This window comes from Pelophylax lessonae (genome assembly GCF_965119305.1).
Source record: "Pelophylax lessonae genome assembly, chromosome: 12".
Classification (NCBI taxonomy): domain Eukaryota; kingdom Metazoa; phylum Chordata; class Amphibia; order Anura; family Ranidae; genus Pelophylax; species Pelophylax lessonae.
Window position 1 is genome coordinate 188886824 of NC_138779.1, and position 21330 is coordinate 188908153.

Consider the following 21330-nt stretch of genomic DNA (forward strand, 5'->3'; position numbering starts at 1 on the left):
AGCGGGGGTTGGAGCGCGGCTCCGGCGGCGCGCGCTCGCCCCCTATTGGCTCGCAGGCGAGTGACGTACCCATACGTCACTTTGCCTGCACGGGGCTGACCGCCGCAGTATATGTACTTCCGGCGGTCAGCAAGTGGTTAACAGAACAGTTATTTGGAAAGATGCTGAGTGTATCTTTTGTGTCTGTTCCCTACTGCCATAGTTATTATTAATTTGGAACCACTAATCAATATGAGGATAGGAGTTGCCTATCTATAACATTTGCATAACAATAATATATTAGAATTCTAATTTACTTAATTAACTTCATTGTTACATACTTAATATTTTATATTACAGCAGTTCCACAGCTTACAAATTGTGTAATTTAGAGTGTAACTAAATACAAAACTTTTTTTTTTTCATTTTTAAAAGAAGAGTTATAATTGCATCAGTTTTTTTTTTTTGCCTTCTGTGTCCGATTGGGAAGAGATCCATTCACTTTCTGTCCACTAGCAAAACAGGAAGTGAGAAGAAATCTCTCCAAAGAGAAGGAATCCCTGTTTTTCACTAGACATGTACAGAACAAATACATTTGTTTTGTTTTGGATGGATTTCTTAAGTTAAAAATGTTGTTTAGTTACATTTGATATATTGGAATGATTCATTTTGGAATTCATCTTGTTTTGGTTTTGTTTTTTCATATTTAATTTGAATTATTTTGACCGTATTTAAACCAAGATCGAATCAAAACAAATATCCAAAATTGAGTTAGGCTCCTTTCACACGGCCGCTCCGTGTGAAAGGTCCGCTGCGGGACTTTTTTTTTTTTTTTCCACGGAGCGGATGACATTTCTGTCATCCGCTCCGTGTGCCCGCATATCATCCCATCCGTTTGCGGATGATATGCGGACCTAATGTAAGTATATGGCACTGCCGATGTCAGCGGATGACACCGCTGACATCCGATTTTCCTTCCTTTCCGTTTTTTACACGGATGGAAAAATGGGGTTCTGTTCCGTTCCAAAAAACGGAACAGAACTGAAAGGAGGAAAATCGGATGTCAGCGGATGGTACTCCGCTGACATCCGCAGTGCCATTCACTTACATTCATGTCCGCAAATCATCCGCAAAAAAATAGGATGATTTGCGGACACACGGAAAGCAGCGGAGCGGCCGTGTGAAAGGACCCTAAGATACTCCTTGCTCATAGACTGTTTAAATACTGTATTTGTGATATCAGATCAAATAAACAAAAGTTTTCACAACATGAAAGCCTATATTATGGGCTTAACAGAATATGTAACATGAAATTATAGGTAAGTTATCATCATAATAATATTTAAAAATTGTTGATCTACAAGAGTATGAACATGTGCTGGACCCCAAGTCATGTCAGTTAATATTGTCCCCTCCCCTTTGGTGAAAAACGTTTTATTTTTGAATAAAAGGATTACAACAGAAATATATTAAAACATTATTCATTCAGCAGAAAAATTGACAGTTTGATTTTTGACACATTATTCTTTTTGCATTAATAAGGTTTACTCAGAATATGTGAAGTGTTGTAAGTTATAAAATAAATATCTGACTTCACCATTTTCCTGTCCCTATGTACGGTACTGTGCAAATGTTTTAGACAGGTGTGAAGAAATAATGTAAAATAAGAATTCTTTAAAAATGATATATTTTACTTGTTTATTTTTATAAATAAAAAAACTAAATTAAATCAATATTTTAATACCTTTTGGCTTCAAACAGTATCAATTCTTTACACTTGCTTACAGTTTTTAAAGGAAATCAGCAATAATCGGCAATAAGTTTATATTTCAAATTTGTTATCAAATTCATTTTCAAAATCAAATTTGTTTTGATTTCTAATTGGATTTGAATTTAATTTAAATTCAGATAGATCGTTATTTCGGTTGAAATTTTGTATCGTTAAACTTTATTTTGGATTCTTTTAAATTTGTTTCTATTGAGATACGGAAATTTTATTATATTTCAATTTCCGAATATTGAAAATTTTGTCTGAATTTCAATTAGAAAAAAAACAAACTGCGCATGTCTAGTTTTCGCCATGGTCACCAAAACTAGTGGAAAATTTCCCCTCGAGTGTTCTAATATCAACCAAAAATTTGGGATTTTCTTTTACTAACGTTTTTGATGATACTGGTAAACAGATGGCAAAAAAATAAAAATAATGACAGGTGGCCTTATTCCTCTCCACTCTATCAAAATTTAAAAAAAAGTTTTGCATAAAGCTGGAAACACACTATGCAATTTTCTTTTGATTTTTTTTCCTTTAGATTTACCAAAACCATATAATATATTAGGGCAAACCTAAACACTTACAATTTGTATGTAATCAGGCAGGACTTTGCACTACATAGTTGAAGGTAAATTTAAAGGAATTTGAACAACAAAAGTTGTGAAGTGTGTATTCAGCTTTAGTTACACTTTAAGTAGCTTGTTCATGTAAAGCCTCAAACATTAAAATATCAATACAAAAACGAAATAGTAAAGAAACTTGTTGCTTCAATAACAAAATAGTTGAAAAAACTATAATTGCAGAATGAATAGTACAACTTCATTAGGCAGGCTAAAAGAAGAACGCATATTAGCTTGGAATATCCTTTTGGTTTTTAGGTGTGACTTTTTTTTTCTAAAAAACGCTCTCCCTTTCAATCCTTTTGTACTTTCTCGACAGTTTAAAATAAAGTATCTTTTATACTAAAATGATATACTTTAATTTATATTATTATTAGGACATTGCTCATAAGAACCAGCATTTAAATGGTTCTTAAGTCCCATTACAATATAATATTATACAAACATTTTCCTAACTCCTAGTTTTTGGTTTCCTTGTTGTACGGCCCTCATACCATTTGTTAATATGCTAATTTGTATGAGACTATGGTCAAAAAAATATAGCAAATCAAATATCAAATGTTCGGTTAAAGAGAATTCTTGATTTACTTGTATTATAATGAATTATAGAATACTAACTTAGAGGTTTTTCCACCTTATTAGTAGGTGAAATAGCTGCCCACTCACTGTTCTGAATTTCAGCTGGGATCTCGACAGTGACACTGACTGGTAACACATCAGGGTCATACATCTGGGCTGGAGAGGACTCCGTGTCTTTACATTGCTCAGCTGATGGATCGGATGTAGAATTCCTCTGGAAACTCTATGGAATGCCATTACCCCCAGGTTTTCAGTATCACATATCAGAAGGTGATTCTCCTCCACACTCCAATCTCCTCATCAGCCCCGTCTCTAAAACTGATGCTGGACCTTTCACCTGTGAAGCATCTAATCGACTCGGCAGTAGGAACAGCAATGCCCTGGGCCTCAACTTAGCCTGTGAGTAATTGTTTTTAATATGTATTTATCTTATTAGGAAAAGCAGTGCTGGCCATGTGTAAAGACACACACTGTGGATATGATAGGTATTGTTGTAATTCTGGTGAAATCAAAAAATTTATTAAAAAAATTACTTTAATGTATTTTGTTATTGCAGTGTTTACCTTGAAGTAATTTTTCTATCAATAGATATTTATTGAGTTATCAAAAGTAACAAACGCACATAAGGTATTACAGCAAATAAGTGTAACAGTCAGCAAAAAAAGAAAAGCAGACAGTGCAAATATAGACTCGGCATTATCACAAACGTTCAAACTATAGAATGTAGAGAGCCAGAAAACCTGAGAAATACAAAATACAACCACTAAATTGGAGGAATGAGAACCTTAGAAAAGCATCTATTAGGCCATATACTCTATTGGTGGAAAAATTTGTTAAGGTTAAGAGTACTGTTCGCTAGTAGGCATTTAAAGGTGTAATTGGAGTGTACCATATTCACAACATCGAATATCTACAGGGATAAATTTGATTTCCAATTCCTAAGAATAGTGAGACGGGCTGCCACTGGGATATGAGTTACTACTGATCTTTGGGAGATTGGGTACTGGTCAATTCCAATATTAGGCAAGGCTAGGGCAGGCTGAAGCTTAAGTAATTTTCCCCACACAGGTGCAAAGAGATGAAATACCCAGGACTAGAAGCTGGTAAGACTGGGGCATGACCATAGAGTATGTAGGAGGTTGCCTACTTTGCCACACTCTTGCCAACATAGGGAGGAGGCATTGGGGAAAATTTTGCTAATCGGAGAGTAGTACCATCTATTTGTGATCTTAATTGTCATTTCCTGGTGGCTGGTGGAGTGAGAAGCTTTGAGTATGGAACTGAGAGTGGCACGCCATTGGGAGGGGGAGAAAGTTGTGCCCAAGTCTTTTTCCAAAGGGGTGGACTTAGCAAAGGTGCATTTGTCCTGTAAAGTGTTTTAGAAGAGGGAAATCCCTTTCTTTTTTAGTATAGGTTGGTTAAAGAAATCCTATATGGCAGGTGGAAGGGATAACGAGGGGATGGGGTGCTTAGCTAAGAAATGTAGGAATCTCAAGCCAGTAAAGTAATGGCACTTAGGAATTCAAAGCTTCTTAATTAAATCTTCTAGAGTGAGAGGAACTATTCCATTAAGGAGGGAGCTGATTTCCCAGATACCAAGGCAAGTAGAGGTTGGACCGTAATAGATGGAATTAAGGCTTCAAAAGTTTGCAAAGGAAAGGTGACATGGATAGGGGACCTGGGGTTCGATGAAGCAGAGATGAGGCGTCTCCAAGCTAGTAGAGATGCTTGTATGGGTGCAGAGAAGGGTTTAAGGTCCCAAGTTTTCCAGGTGTCACTAAGAAGGAATAGTTTGAGGTTAGTGGTGGGAGCCATGTTATGCTCAATATCCACCTGGGGGGGGGGGGGGGTGTTGTCAGGAGGAACCAATGACCTAGTCGAACAGCCCAGTAGTAGTCCTTGATATCAGGGAAGCCCACCCCACCGAGAGATTTGTGTTAGATTAAACAGGAGTGAGAGCATTTGGAATTACGACCATTACAGATATAGTCTTTGAGGGATCTTGACAGGGTTATTAAGTACCTCGAGGGTAAAGGAGCACATAAAAAATTTTGGGGAGAATCAGTGTTAGAGTTAGGATCTGACAGGCCCTGGCAGAGAAGATTCAGGATTTGTCAACATCAAAATAATATCATTGGCAAAAAGATTTATTTTGTGTGAGGAATCGCGGAGCTGAAAGCCAGTAATTCCGAGGTTTGAGCGAATCCCCAGAGCTTCAATCATTAAGTTAAAGATAGAGGGGGATAAGGGGTAGGCCTGTCTAGTTCCGTTAGTGATTAAAAATGTTTTGGATAATAGGCCAGAGGCATTCACTTGTGCTGAGGGTGTGGAGTAAAGGGCCATGATAGCTGTGAATATGGTCCCCTGAAACCCCCATTTCTCTAGAACTTTTGACAAGTAAAGCCAGTGGACACTGTCAAATGCCTTCTCTGCCTCCATTGAGAGAGGCAGAGAAGGCGTTTGAGTTTTGCTAGCATGATGAATAATGTCAATAAGACATCTCGTTGAATTTGATGTTTGTCTCCCCGAGACAAACCCCATGTGGTCATTCCATATTAAAGAGGGCAAGATACTCAGACATTTTGCTTATAGTTTGGCATAGATTTTTACGCCAGTGTTTAACAACGAAATGGGACAAAAGTTGGCAGGTGTAGTGGGTTCCTTGCCTGGTTCAGGCAGGGTAACCACCTGTACCTTCAGCATCTTCGAGGCAAAGTGGGATAAATGTGCAGCCTTGGTAAACACAGAGTTTAGATGAGGGATAAGGGTATGGGCAAATAATTTGTAGTATTCATTTGGCAGGCCATCAGGGTCAGGGGATTTGCCAGTTGGAAGAGTGTATAGACAGATACATTTCTACATCTGTGCAGGGGGCATTTAGCAAGGAAATCTATAAGTGACGGAAGTTGCAATTTAGGAATTCTGAATGTCAGGTAGAGAGGGTTGGGGAGTGGTAGAATCCTCATGTAAATTATAAAAAGCACTATAATACTTAGCAAAATCATCAGCAATAGCCTGGGGTCATTAATTTTGCATTTGGAGGCAGGATGTATCAGGTAGTGAATTCTGGATTTGGCTTGGGCGGTTTTTAACCTGTTGGCCAAGAGCTTCCCATCCTTGTTAACATTAGCAAAATAATTGAGTTTTGGTGAGCGGAGGTGTCTATTGTATTGTTCCGTAGGGAGATCTCTCAATTTCCCTCGGAGATTGGTTAGAGAGGCTGAAGTGGCCGAATTGGGCAGCCGTTTGTTCTGAGATTCAAGGGAGTGAATCTCCGAGTGTAGGGTATATAGCTTTAAGGCGTACTGTTTCTTGGCTCTGGCACCCTGCTGAATACAGATTCCTCTAACTAAAGCCTCATGGGCATTCCAGAGAGTGTAGGGGTCATAGACGGAGTAGGTGTTATGTAAGAAATAATCCTGGAAATGCTGGGACACAACCCAAGAAACCTTGTTATCTTGTTGCAGTTTGACATTGCAGCGCCACAGAGGTGGCCTAGAAAGGGAATCCCGCTCCTCAATCATGATGGAAATAGCAGCATGGTCCGACCACGTAATATCTTGTATGGAGGAGGAGGATACCCTTTGGAGAAGCAATTTGACATTGACAAAAAAATCAATGTGGGAATACAAGTGATGTCTTTGGGAGAAGAACGTATAGTCCCTTTCGCAAGCGTGCTTGCACCGCCATACATCATGCACTCCTTCCCTGTGGAAAAGGTTACAAGGAAAAAGGCGTCCTACTTTTAATGAAGAGCTAGATTCAAGGTAAGGGTCCATGATCATATTGAAGTCCACACAAATCAATAGCTGGCCATACCTGACGGATGAGATGAATTGAAGATCTTGCGCAAGAACCTCAATTGATGGGAGTTGGGCATAAACCGTAAGAATGGTATATGGTGATGAGTTAAAATCCCCGGTAATGATAATGTATCAGCCCTTTACCGTCCAAAAAGGAAGTTTTGAGTTGGAAAGATACAGACTTGTTTATAGCCAAGAGGACCCCCCGTTTTTTCTTGGATGTACTTGCTGGAAAGATGTGCAGATAATCTCTGTGTGAACATTTGGGAGTTGCGCCTTTGTGGAAATGGGTTTCCTGAGCACAAAGAATGTCTGCCTTTGCTGTGGATGCTTCTTTCCAGATGGGATATTCCAGATAGAGAACTCCTTAGCTGGGTGGTTGAGGCTCTTGAAATTAAGCGATAGACATTTTAGCGGCATTGGAAGGACATAGTAGATGGGAGGCGATGATCCAAAAACTGCGGAGGATGAAACCAGTGGAGATAGCGAAAGTACATATGGCTTAGCCAGAGGGGACCAGTTTTGCAGATTAGTAAGGACAAGCTTACACTGGAGAACCAAGTAAAAACTACTCTGGAGAAAAAAATGAAAAACATAAACAACATGAACAGACTAAAAAGGTAGCCCATAATGCGGGCTGTGCATAGAGGTACACGAACTGCGATGGAATTATGTGGGGGGAAGGAGTGAAAATTCCTGTTCTGAGCCAGGGAGCACTTTCTTGAGACCGTTTGCCAGTCAGGTTGCACTTAAACTGGGTGCTCGCGATGCCAGTGGGAAGGTGGTGGATCTGGTATGATGCCCCATTGCCTCAGGGTATACTTGCCCTCCTTCAAGGTAAAGAGACGAGAGGGCACATCGTTGTGTGTTACCAGCAGGGTAGCCGAATATTTCCACTTGTGTGGAATTTTGTGGTTGCGCAGGGCTTTGGTCACCATTGCTAGGTTTTTGCGGCGTTGTAAGGTATGTTGCAATAGATCAGGGAGCAGCTACACAGAGGAGTAGGGTTCAGGGAGGCAGTTTAATTGGCGGGTAGCTGAGAGGATTTTCTCTTTTGTGTGGAAAAAGTGGATTCTCAGATGGATATCCTGTGGGACCTTGGAGGGTAGGAAGGAAGGTTTGGGTAGCCGGTGTATCCTATCAATGAGGAGGTCTGTGGGAGTCAGAGAGGGTACAATAGAGGAAAAGAGGGTATGAGCATATTGTATCAGTTGGTCCGGTGGGACTGATTCTGGGACTCCTACTATTTTGATGTTATTCCTCCTGGACTTGTCTTCCAGGTTAGCTACTTTATTCTTTTTTTTTTTTTAAATCAAGAAAATAATTTTATTGAGAAATCGCAGGCAAATACAAACAGTGCAACAGAAGAAACAAGTAAAAACAGCCACAAGATAAGGCACATAATGTGTTACAGATCTCAGCCACAGAACCAGTATACATCAGAAATCAGAGAGCAGCCTGAACCAAAAAAATCGTAGCAAAGAAGAACATTCATGCATCAAAATCACAGCAGCTCTCTCAACACATACCACCAGAGGCCCACCCCCCCCCCCCAATCACCTAAAGCAGCAGACGGTCGAGGACCAGGTCGGTAGGAGCCATCCCCGGAGAACTCAGCCAGACTCCCCAAATTTTCTGGAACTTAGCCGGGGCACCTCTATGCAGGTAAATAAACTTTTCCATGTGAAGGGTGGCGCCCAGCCGCTCCAGCCATATCCGATATGTAAGAGGATCCCGATCAACCCAATGTCGGAGAATAAGCAGTCGAGCCTGAAACAGAGCTCGCGCAGCCGCCTCTCGCAAATATCTATCATCTATAATGTGATCCAATATACCCAAGAGGCAGTGCTTGGGATCCACAGGGATCGCCAAGCCCAGAACTCTGTTAATAGTGGAGGTCACAGAGGTCCAGTACCGATGCAGTTTTGGGCATCTCCATAACAGGTGTATTAGGTCCCCCACCTCTCTCTCACATCTATTGCACATATTGTCCGATCGGATACCCATAGCAAACAGCTTCGCCGGGGTATGATGTACCCGTAGAAGGATATACAGCGGGGACACCTGATGGGAAACATTAAGCGAGAACTTTTTAACTGACTCCAAGGCCTCCTCTCATTGCTCAGCAGGTATCTCCCCCACATCCCCGCCCCACTGGTCACACGCCTTACAGGGATATCTGTCCAGATATAAACCCAATAAGGCTGCATAGCAGGCTGATATAAAACCCTTAGTAGAAGTATACTGCTCCATAAGGAAATATACCGGTGTGGAGGACAAGCTGGAGTGGGACAAGGAAGGCTGTGCCCAGAATGCATGCTGAAGTTGCAGGTAATAGAACTATTATTTGGCAAGGAGAACCGAAGTTGCAGTTGCTCAAAGGGTATGAGCGCCCCATTGAGCAGAATGTGTTTAATGTGGGAAACCCCAAATGGCAGCCACCTTCCAGCCTGATCCAGCTTGTCCAACTCAGGGTATGTGCGATTATGCCATATGGGACTATAAGAAGTGTAGCCGGTAACCTGTTGTAACTGTCTGGCCTTATCCCAGACTTTCTGAAGAAGTCTATAGGTAGGGTGGAGTTTGTTAGATTTAGCAAAGAGTTGAGCCTCCAACCCCTCAGGAATGCCATGGGCACCTGTGAAATGCCCCATCAGTGTCAGAGCAGGGCCACCCCCTGTTCCAGCCACAGCCCCAACCAAGTGCTGCAGCTGAGAGGCTAGATAATAAATCCAAGGATTGGGGAGAGAAAGGCCCCCACTTTCCCTGGGTTTCAGCAATTGCTCAATCCGGATCCGGGCCGCCTGCCCTTGCCAGATAAGAGACCTAAACAACGTATTGACTACCTGGAAGATTTTCAGTGTAATGACTATGGGGGAGTTGTGTAGGAAGTACAGGAGTTGTGGCATTAGAACCATCTTAATCAGGTTCACCCTGCCGGCAACCGATAACCACAGCTTGTTCCAGACCTTAATTGTGTCGCGAAACCGAGCCAGGAGTGGGTGGACATTTAGATGACAATATTGAAGCAGATCTGCGGAAACCACTATCCCCAAGTATTTAAAACTAGTTACCACAGGTACTGGACAGAGCGTTCCCAGGAGAGGATCCCCAGGTTTATCCAGCGGCAACAAGGCCGACTTGGACCAATTGATAGTGAGGCCAGAGTATCGGCCAAAATCCTGTATGGTGGCCATAGTGGCTTGTAAAGAGGCACCAGTGTCCCCAAGCATCAGGAGCATATCATCCGCATATAGCAGAATCTTCTCCTGAAGGGGGCCGTAGTGAAACCCAACTATGGAGTCCTGATTTCTAATGGTAGCCGCCAGCGGCTCGATAGCCAGTGCGAATAGAAGCGGGGATAGTGGGCATCCCTGCCTAGTGCCTCTCCCCAGACAGAAGTGCTCCGATATCCTACCACCCTCCCTAATGGAAGCCTGCGGATGATAGTAAAGCAATCTCACCCAGGAGATAAATATAGGACCAAACCCAAACTTTTCCAACACTGCCCATAAGTAGTCCCATTCTACGCTGTCGAACGCTTTGTTGGCATCCAGCAATAACAACACTCTATCCCCCTCATTATCCGCCGGTGTCTGTATGGCTACATACAGATGGCGAAGATTAATTGCAGTGGACCTATTGGGAATAAAGCCCGCCTGATCCTCATGGACAACATGTGCAATAATAGTATTAACCCTCCTAGCTAAAACCTTTGCCAGTATTTTCACATCAGTCTGGAGTAGAGAAATGGGCCTATAGGAGCCCGGGTCTGATGCAGGTTTAACCGGCTTGAGCAGTAAGACAATACTAGCCCTGGTCATGGAGTCTGGCAGAGCACCCGCCGCCCTAGCCGCATTGAAGACCTTCAGCAGCTCAGGAGCAAGCACCTCAGAATATTGCTGATAGATTTAGACCGGGAGGCCATCATCACCGGGAGCCTTAGAACTCGGGAAGAGAGCAGCCGCCTCTCTCAGCTCATCCACAGTGATGGGAGCCTCCAGATCTGCGCACTGACGCTCCGTCAGCCGCGGGAGGGAGATTGCATCCAAATACCGCCGAAGGTCTGCCGGTGCATAAGACACCCTAGAGGAATACAAATCAGAATAAAAGCGCACCAGTTCAGACATAATGGTTTCAGGTGTGTTGGCTATCCGACCACCCAACAACTTGAGGGCACCATTGGGGGGGGCTGAGGGGCGCACTCCCACAATGCGTGACAGCAGGCGGCCCGTCCGCTCCCCCTCCTCATAGAAGGTAGTTTTAGCAAAGAAACGTTTCTTATCTGCCTTAGACTGCACCTCTCCCACCCACACCTTCTGTGCAGACAACCATGCATCTCTCGTTACATCCGAAGGGTTGACAATATATTCCTCCTCCAAATCTTGGGTTCGCTGAGCCAATTGCTCTTCAAAATCTTTGGAGGCATTTTGCACTTTTTTAATATTGGTAATCAGGATACCCCGGAGGAAACATTTAAATGCATCCCACCGTACAAGGGCGTCAGGGAACCGGTCATTATGCAGAAAAAAACGAGTGACCTCAGCGGAAATATCAGCATCTGTGGGAAAAAGCTTCAGCCAGAAAGCATTCAGGTGCCAAAGGGGCCCTACGCAGACCGGTCTGGGGCTGCACTGTTATCCAGACCACCAACGGGGAGTGGTCCAAAATCCCCCTCAGAGCGTACTTCACCCGTTCCACAAGCGCGAGCGCAGCGCCAGTGCCCACGCACAGGTCGATACGGGATAAAGAGGAATGGGTCTTAGAGAAGCAGGAAAATTGGACCACGCCAGGATGCCGGGAGAACTTTATTCTTTAGCCACATGATATGCTCAGAGTGGGCCTCATGAGTGTCTACTATAGTAGTAAAAGAGACAGACACCTCAGACATTGAGGTTTCGATCCTATCCACTCTCTCCCCCAGATCCTGGATTTCAGCTTTGAATTGATTAACACAAGAGAGCAGATCAGAATGGAGGGATGAGCGCAAGGAAAGAAGCATATCCTTCAGTACTGTATCAGAGATTGGCTGGGTGTCTGGGTGAACTGCAGAGACAGAGGCCTGGGCAAGGCTTACCTCCATATTGCAGGCTGGATTACTTCTGCTGGGTGACTCTCTGCGGGGTTTGGATTTGGCTGGACTCCATGCAGATGGGGTTGGGGACCAAGAATAGCTCATACTGCGGGGGTGTGAAGAATTTATTATTAGACCTTTCCCAGCCTGTTTGCAGGGAAACATAAGCAGGAGGAGCTTCTATTGCTTTGCTACTGGTTACATGTTCAAAAAAAAAAAAAGCATTTGGGATACAGTGTAAAAATAATTAATATAAAAAAAAACTGTTTTAAATTGCCATACAAATATGTATAACAGGGGGGAGTACCGCGCTTAAAAGGTGCTTAGTGCATGTTATTCATACATTTAATAATTTACTTTCAGTGCTTTCAAATATTTAAAATAGAATGTAAATATTCTCCAGTGTATAAAATTATATAAATATTCTTCAGTGCATAAAAATTAAAAAAATCTCATTAATAAATAAAATATTTCTTACAAGTGATGTAAATATGTGCTATAAACAATCCTTAAATATATCAAAATTTATAAAAATTGAAACATAAAATAAAATGCCAGTGATAAATTATGTGCTTATAGTTTCCAATAATTAGTTCAAAAGTGCAAAAGTGCCAAAGTGTCCTTGTATATATAAATAAAATGGTGTATATTCAAACGCCTTTTCTTTCCCAAAATTCATGCAGGTGCTCTTCCATGCAGTGGCCACTAGGTGTCCTAAGCGCTCACCTCAATTGGCTTTATAACCAGCTTTGTATGGTATAATGTATAATCCTCCTTTTCTATGGTTAATGGGTTCGGTCTCTGATTCTCACACTTATCCCTTTTCCCGCGATATTCCAGGGGGTGTGTATGGAGCCTTTGAATCTCCAAAATAAATGGGGCCACAATAGTGAGGTACCGTTTGGTAATTTTATTTAAAAGAGATAAAATTCACAGACTCACATTTTCCTTCGTCTTTGCCAATGCATAACAATTGTGCTGTCGCTACGTCACTTCCGGTTTGGCGTCCTACGCGTTACGCTGCGTGCCCACACAGCTTCTTCCAGGGATACCTTGCCTACCATTGTGACGTTCTATTTATATCACTGAAGCCGGAAATAGGTTTTCCGCCATATTTGTTGTTTAATACGATCTAATAAGGACCGGAAGTTATGCTATGGCCATTTTCTTGGAGTCTATTACGACATCGTTCCCCTTACTCTCTTTTTCTCCACATCTATAAATAATATATTCATATTGCATATTCCCCTTACCTTTAAAATCCTTTTTATTCATTGTAAAAACTTTAAAATCCATATCTAAACCCAAATTAATCTAAAATAAAAACCGGAAGTGATGTATCGGCAAATTCATATACTCAATGATATAATATTGTATACAATCACTGTATAATTATGTGGATCATTATACATTACATTTGATGTATTATTGTTCTTATATATCTTAAATCTACCCTTACCTTTATAATGGCCTATTATTATTATATTATATTTCATCTTTACCTACTATTACTATGCTCCATATATATTATTATTATATCCAACTTTTTTCCTTATTTCTTATTTTTGTCTGACTTAAATACACTTTTATTTCTTTTTTTATATCTATTAGGACTTTTTTTGGGACTTTTTTTTTGGGGTATATTTTCTCTACGTTCTTCGTCCACTATTTAATAAAACCTAAAATTTTAAAAGATTAAAAACTACCTCAAAATTAATTTTCTAAAAATTACTTATAAAACAATTCACATCAAATTCAATATTTAACCCATTTGGTGTTAAACAATCCAGTGTGTGAATCCAGTAAGATTCCCTTTGACTTAACGTACGGATTTTATGACTTCCTCGCCAATGCCTCTTATATGGTTCAATTGCCCAAAATTTCAAATGTGTGGGGTCCCTTCGATGGTATTTATCAAAATGCCTGGATACACTGTGTTTATCATAACCATTTTCAATGTTTTTCACGTGTTCCTTTATCCTGATTCTTAGTAATCTCTTAGTGCGGCCTACATACTGTAGACCGCAACTGCACTCTAGACAATAGACTACTCCTTCTGTATTGCATCCGATGAAATCTCTTATTTTGTATATTGTATTCGTTCTTGTGGATTTAAATTCATCTATTTTTCCTTTTGGTTTTCTTGTGTGAAGGCATGCATAACATCTTTTGCATGGATAAAATCCCTTTCCTGTAAAAAATGTAAATTGTGCTTTAGGTGGATCCATAACTGTTTTTACTATCATGTTTCTGATGGTTGGTGCCCGTTTGTATACAAATGCTGGATGTTCCGGTAATGTGTTCTTCAAATGTTTGTCTCTCTTTAAGATGTGCCAGTGTTTTTTTATAATTTTCTCCACTTTCTTGTGTTGCATACTGTACTCCATTACTATAGGTAATTTTTCCATAAACTTACTCTGAGTTTTGTTTTTATCTTCTAATAGATTTTTTCTTTCAATACTTCTGACTTCATTGATCTTTTCTGTTATAAATGTTGTTTCATAGCCCTTTTCTATAAATCTTTTGCCTATGATGTCTGCCTGTTGTTCAAAATCTTGGTTCTTTGTGCAATTTCTTTTTATTCTTAGGAGTTGTCCTTTTGGGATGTTGAATAGCCAGTTATTGTGATGACAGCTGTTTATTGGCAGGTAACTGTTTTTATCTACTTCTTTAAAATGTGTTTTTGTGTTGATCTTTCCATTTTCTTGTGTGATAACTAGATCTAGATATTTTACTTCCAGATTGCTTATGTCCCATGTCAATCTAATGTTCTTATCATTTTCATTTAATTTATTTAAAAATTCAATCAAAGTTTTTTTACTCCCTTGCCATAAAATCAGTCCGTCATCTATAAATCTCTTGTATAAAATCATCTCCTCTGGGTTATTATTAAAAATATTTTCTTCTTCCCACTGTGACATAAAAATGTTGGCGACGCTTGGAGCAAATTTCGAACCCATGGCTACTCCTACTTTTTGGTAATAATAAGTTTTCTTGTACCAGAAATAATTTTTCTTCAGGCAGAAATCTAGGCTTTTAATTATGAATTTTCTTTGTTTACATACCAAATTGGTATATTTTCTTAATGCCCATTTCACTGCTTCACATGCTTCAGTGTGATTTATAATGGTGTACAATGCTGCGACATCTATGGTTGCCATATATACTTTCCTATCAAAATGAGGTAGATTTTCAATTATTTGAAGAATGTGTTTCGTATCTCTCACATACGCTGTTGTGGCTGGTATTATCGGTTGTAAAAACGTGTCAATATATTGGCCTAATCTTGCTGTTAAGGACTCTATTCCATTGACTATCGGTCTTGGGGGTGGGTTTTCTCTGTTCTTATGTAATTTTGGGATTGTATATATGATTGGGGTTCTGCATGCCTCTGGTGATAAATATTTAGCTTCTTTCTTCGTTAACACTTCTTTTTTTAAACCAAGATGAATTAATTTTTCCAATTCTTTTTTATATCTTCCAAGAGGATTACTCGATAGTTTTTCATATGTATTTTCATCTCTTAACATTTCCATCATTTGTTCTTCATATTGTTCTTTCGTTACAATCACAATTCCTCCTCCCTTGTCCGCCGGTCTTATAACTATGTCTTTTCTCTTTTTCAATTTATTGAGGCCTGTTTTCATTGCTCTGGATTCATCATATTTGTTTATTTTCAAATTTTTCACATCTTCTAAAACCAAATCCTTAAAAACACTAATAAATTTATTGTCTGTATTCTGTGGGTTAAAAACTGATTTATTGCGTAAAGTGCTGTGTTGGATATCATCTTTATTTGAGGTAGTAGTTGTTTGTCTTGCTGATTGTCTGGTTGTGGTGATCGTTGTATGTCTCACCGGATTGCTTAAAATATACTTTTTTACATTCAGTTGTCTCACATATTTCTGAATGCCTATATATGTACCGAATCTATCTAAGTTTTTCTTTGGGGCATATTTCAAACCCCTATCTAAAACAGTTAATTCTTCTTGTGTTAAAATTTTCTCACTCAAATTGAATACCCCTTGTCCTATTTGTTTCTTTTCCTTTTGTTTTCTCTTTCTTCCTCTACTTCCTCTCTTTTTTCCGTGTTGTTTTTTTGATTCTTTGGTTCTTCTTTCTTTTTTGGTGTGTGAGTGTTCTGGCCCTTCTCTAAAAAAGGCTTGCTTTGTTCTTTTTCTTTTTTTTGTGATTGTTCTTTACTTCTCTCTTCTTCTCTATATTGATTTTGGGGTACTCTTCTATCTTCTTCCTGAAGATCTCTTAATGGAGCATAGTAATTGTGTACTGGTATAGGGCTTCTTTCTTGTTCGTGATAATATTGTTCTGGTGGTCCTCTTCTTTGTCCATTATAATATGTCTGATCTTGTGGTGGTCCCCATCTGGGTCCATTATTGTAGTATGATTGATCTTGTGGTGGTCCTCTTCTTGGGCCATTATAATAAGGTCTTCTATTGTTCCTCCAATAAGGTGGTCTTCTCCACCCATTATTTGGGGTATGTTGACCCCTAGGTGCTCCATATTCCATATGTCTTGGCGGGTGATTGTAGTAACCTCCATTGTTATTTTGGTTATAATAACCTTGTTGATAATGTGGTTCATCATATCTTCTCTGTTGGTCTCTTGGTTCATATGGTGATCTTCTTTGTTCATATTGATTCGGACGTGGTGATCTTCTTTGTTCATGTCCACTTTTCCTTCTTTCTTTTTGTTTAGGGGTTCTTGGACTATTTTCAGTTGTATTTTGATATAGTGTGTAATTGCTATCTTCTTCCGAAGTACTAGGGCTTCTTTGATGGGATCTGGGTGTTTCTAATATACTGACTGGTCTTATCGGTGTTAGATCCAGTCTGACTGTTTTTTCTGGAGTTGAATATGTGGAGATTGGGTCTAATTCTTCCAATTTATTTTGCCATTTGAATACCTTATCTTCCTTGTAATCATTTATGTCCCTCATATATTTTTTAGTTTTCCTCTGTTGTACTTCTTTGTCTTTGGACATAAGATCTTTGTTTAATTGTGTTGTTAATCTTCCAAATTCTGCTGTTTCCTTAAATGGCTCCAGTGTCTCTTTTAGTTCAGTTATGCAATTTTCTATTCTTTTCAACTTTCTTTGTTTCCTTTTAAGTAGGAACTGTATTAATTCTAGGCCCTTATCGTTAAAGAAATGATACCATTCCTCAATTGCTTCTTTATCTGCTAAACCATCATTTATTGGCACTTCCCATCTTAATCTTCTTGGGACTATTTTATCTTTTATATATTTATCGAATGTATTGATGTCCCACCATAGACTAATTTTCTTCTCCATATTGTGTCTAAGTTTCCTAATTAAATTATTTACATCACCTTCCTTATTACCACTTTTAGAATTCTCATTGAATATCTCATCCAAATCAATCTTTCTTTCTTCTACAAAGTTAAAGATTTCCATGACTGCTGCAAGAATTAATTGTTTGGTTTACAACTTAAAAGATATTGGATTGGTGAAATTCTCGCGCTGTCACTATATATGAATCCTAAATCCTTTAAAGCTGCAGGTACTGTTATTGGTAACCTACACAATTCAGAAATGTATAACAGGGGGGAGTACCGCGCTTAAAAGGTGCTTAGTGCATGTTATTCATACATTTAATAATTTACTTTCAGTGCTTTCAAATATTTAAAATAGAATGTAAATATTCTCCAGTGTATAAAATTATATAAATATTCTTCAGTGCATAAAAATTAAAAAAATCTCATTAATAAATAAAATATTTCTTACAAGTGATGTAAATATGTGCTATAAACAATCCTTAAATATATCAAAATTTATAAAAATTGAAACATAAAATAAAATGCCAGTGATAAATTATGTGCTTATAGTTTCCAATAATTAGTTCAAAAGTGCAAAAGTGCCAAAGTGTCCTTGTATATATAAATAAAATGGTGTATATTCAAACGCCTTTTCTTTCCCAAAATTCATGCAGGTGCTCTTCCATGCAGTGGCCACTAGGTGTCCTAAGCGCTCACCTCAATTGGCTTTATAACCAGCTTTGTATGGTATAATGTATAATCCTCCTTTTCTATGGTTAATGGGTTCGGTCTCTGATTCTCACACTTATCCCTTTTCCCGCGATATTCCAGGGGGTGTGTATGGAGCCTTTGAATCTCCAAAATAAATGGGGCCACAATAGTGAGGTACCGTTTGGTAATTTTATTTAAAAGAGATAAAATTCACAGACTCACATTTTCCTTCGTCTTTGCCAATGCATAACAATTGTGCTGTCGCTACGTCACTTCCGGTTTGGCGTCCTACGCGTTACGCTGCGTGCCCACACAGCTTCTTCCAGGGATACCTTGCCTACCATTGTGACGTTCTATTTATATCACTGAAGCCGGAAATAGGTTTTCCGCCATATTTGTTGTTTAATACGATCTAATAAGGACCGGAAGTTATGCTATGGCCATTTTCTTGGAGTCTATTACGACATCGTTCCCCTTACTCTCTTTTTCTCCACATCTATAAATAATATATTCATATTGCATATTCCCCTTACCTTTAAAATCCTTTTTATTCATTGTAAAAACTTTAAAAAAAGTCCTAATAGATATAAAAAAAGAAATAAAAGTGTATTTAAGTCAGACAAAAATAAGAAATAAGGAAAAAAGTTGGATATAATAATAATATATATGGAGCATAGTAATAGTAGGTAAAGATGAAATATAATATAATAATAATAGGCCATTATAAAGGTAAGGGTAGATTTAAGATATATAAGAACAATAATACATCAAATGTAATGTATAATGATCCACATAATTATACAGTGATTGTATACAATATTATATCATTGAGTATATGAATTTGCCGATACATCACTTCCGGTTTTTATTTTAGATTAATTTGGGTTTAGATATGGATTTTAAAGTTTTTACAATGAATAAAAAGGATTTTAAAGGTAAGGGGAATATGCAATATGAATATATTATTTATAGATGTGGAGAAAAAGAGAGTAAGGGGAACGATGTCGTAATAGACTCCAAGAAAATGGCCATAGCATAACTTCCGGTCCTTATTAGATCGTATTAAACAACAAATATGGCGGAAAACCTATTTCCGGCTTCAGTGATATAAATAGAACGTCACAATGGTAGGCAAGGTATCCCTGGAAGAAGCTGTGTGGGCACGCAGCGTAACGCGTAGGACGCCAAACCGGAAGTGACGTAGCGACAGCACAATTGTTATGCATTGGCAAAGACGAAGGAAAATGTGAGTCTGTGAATTTTATCTCTTTTAAATAAAATTACCAAACGGTACCTCACTATTGTGGCCCCATTTATTTTGGAGATTCAAAGGCTCCATACACACCCCCTGGAATATCGCGGGAAAAGGGATAAGTGTGAGAATCAGAGACCGAACCCATTAACCATAGAAAAGGAGGATTATACATTATACCATACAAAGCTGGTTATAAAGCCAATTGAGGTGAGCGCTTAGGACACCTAGTGGCCACTGCATGGAAGAGCACCTGCATGAATTTTGGGAAAGAAAAGGCGTTTGAATATACACCATTTTATTTATATATACAAGGACACTTTGGCACTTTTGCACTTTTGAACTAATTATTGGAAACTATAAGCACATAATTTATCACTGGCATTTTATTTTATGTTTCAATTTTTATAAATTTTGATATATTTAAGGATTGTTTATAGCACATATTTACATCACTTGTAAGAAATATTTTATTTATTAATGAGATTTTTTTAATTTTTATGCACTGAAGAATATTTATATAATTTTATACACTGGAGAATATTTACATTCTATTTTAAATATTTGAAAGCACTGAAAGTAAATTATTAAATGTATGAATAACATGCACTAAGCACCTTTTAAGCGCGGTACTCCCCCCTGTTATACATTTCTGAATTGTGTAGGTTACCAATAACAGTACCTGCAGCTTTAAAGGATTTAGGATTCATATATAGTGACAGCGCGAGAATTTCACCAATCCAATGCCATACAAATATATATTTTAAATAAAATCTTTAGTATTTTGTGGCAATACCACAGTGTGGGCAGACTTCTGCCAGACACAGGCTGTGTCACGCTCCTCCAGACTGTGCCCTAGAATAACAGTGAGGTGAAGCCACCATCAATCTACATATAATATCCCTGGCCCCATTGTATTTAGCTGGTTAGTGGGCATTGGGAAGAAGGAAAAGAGTGGGCTGTCATTTACCACTGTGTATACGCCCACATGTGGGATTCTATAGTCAGATGGGCTGCTCAGATGTGATAGGGAGGAAATGATCCACATAGAAATTAACTGAAAAATGTGCATGTGCCGAAACTGCCACCACAGCTCTGCAGAATCTCAAACTACATAGGGTACATGATCAAAAGGAGGAGATAAAGAACAGAAGGATCAACCAGGATTCTGTGCAGAATACAGAAAACTAATCACGTAGTGAGTATGGACAGCATGTAATACACCATTTATTGATAGTTTTTCAAGTTGTGGGTTAGTAACACTAACTGTATGCCCTGCCAATTTTTTTCCCCCAAGTTTCTAATAGTTAGGAAAGGTTGGAACTCTGGTTTTTACTGCTATTCAGTGCTTTGTTAGAAGGATTTACCCTCATTTTCTGTACTGCTGAGAAACGTTTTGCCAGGAAATGGGGTTAACTCATTTTTAATAGCATAAGGGAAGGCAATTTTTCATTGTAGTGTCCCTTTTGGAGACTTACCTTCATTTCTTGTCTGGAAAAATTAACTAACTTAATATCCTTTCCCATTTCACAGGGAGTCCAGAATCACCCATGAAATGCACTGCAGTACCCTTCGGTCAGAATGTTCAGCTTGGCTGTTCCTGGCCAGGAGGACAACCAGCAGCTGACGTGTATCTGACTTTCAAAGAAGTAACATTTGTTGCACTGAACACTATAACCAGGGTGGTGTCCACAGGTGATAATTTCCAAGGATCAAATCTAACCTGTTCTGGAAATCAACTGGGAAGAACATCTGGTTGTACAGTGAGATTTGGTGAGATTCAGAGCATGCATGACATATAACTATCTCCTAATAGTTTGTTTCTGGTCGTTTGTGTACGGGTCTTTTCCTTTATTAAAGACGTTGTAAAGTCAGAAGATTGTTATCTTAATGTATTCTATGCATTAAGATAAAATGCCTTCTGTGTGCAGCAGCCTCCCCAGCACCCCCTAATACTTACCTGAGCCCCATCTCTATCCAGCGATGTCCGGCTGATTGGCCCCCGCGGTTGTCCATCAAAGTCACACAGAGCTGCAGGTCGACTCGGGTGCCCCCATAGCAAGCTGCTTGTTGTGGGGGAACTCAAGAGGATGGAGGGACCAGAAGCACAGAAGAGGAACTCGACATGAATCGACATGAACTCGACATGAACTCGACAGGATCCGGGCTGCTCTGTGCAAAATCAACTGTACAGAGGAGGTATGTATAACATGCTAATTATTTAAAATAAAAATGAATTAAAAAAT

General features: G+C 39.2%; 1 protein-coding gene across 1 annotated transcript in view; it reads left to right on the forward strand.

Annotated features, from left to right (window-relative positions):
* Positions 1-18724: 18724 nt before the first annotated feature.
* The window catches only part of LOC309568956 (cell adhesion molecule CEACAM3-like), a gene marked incomplete at both ends in the record, with an annotated part of 114722 nt that continues 112116 nt past the window's right edge, over positions 18725-21330 (forward strand). The window contains 2 exons of the mRNA XM_082274721.1: positions 18725-18767; positions 20618-20857. Coding sequence (XP_082130847.1) covers positions 18725-18767; positions 20618-20857 — 283 coding nt within the window. The remainder of the gene's footprint in view (positions 18768-20617; positions 20858-21330) is intronic.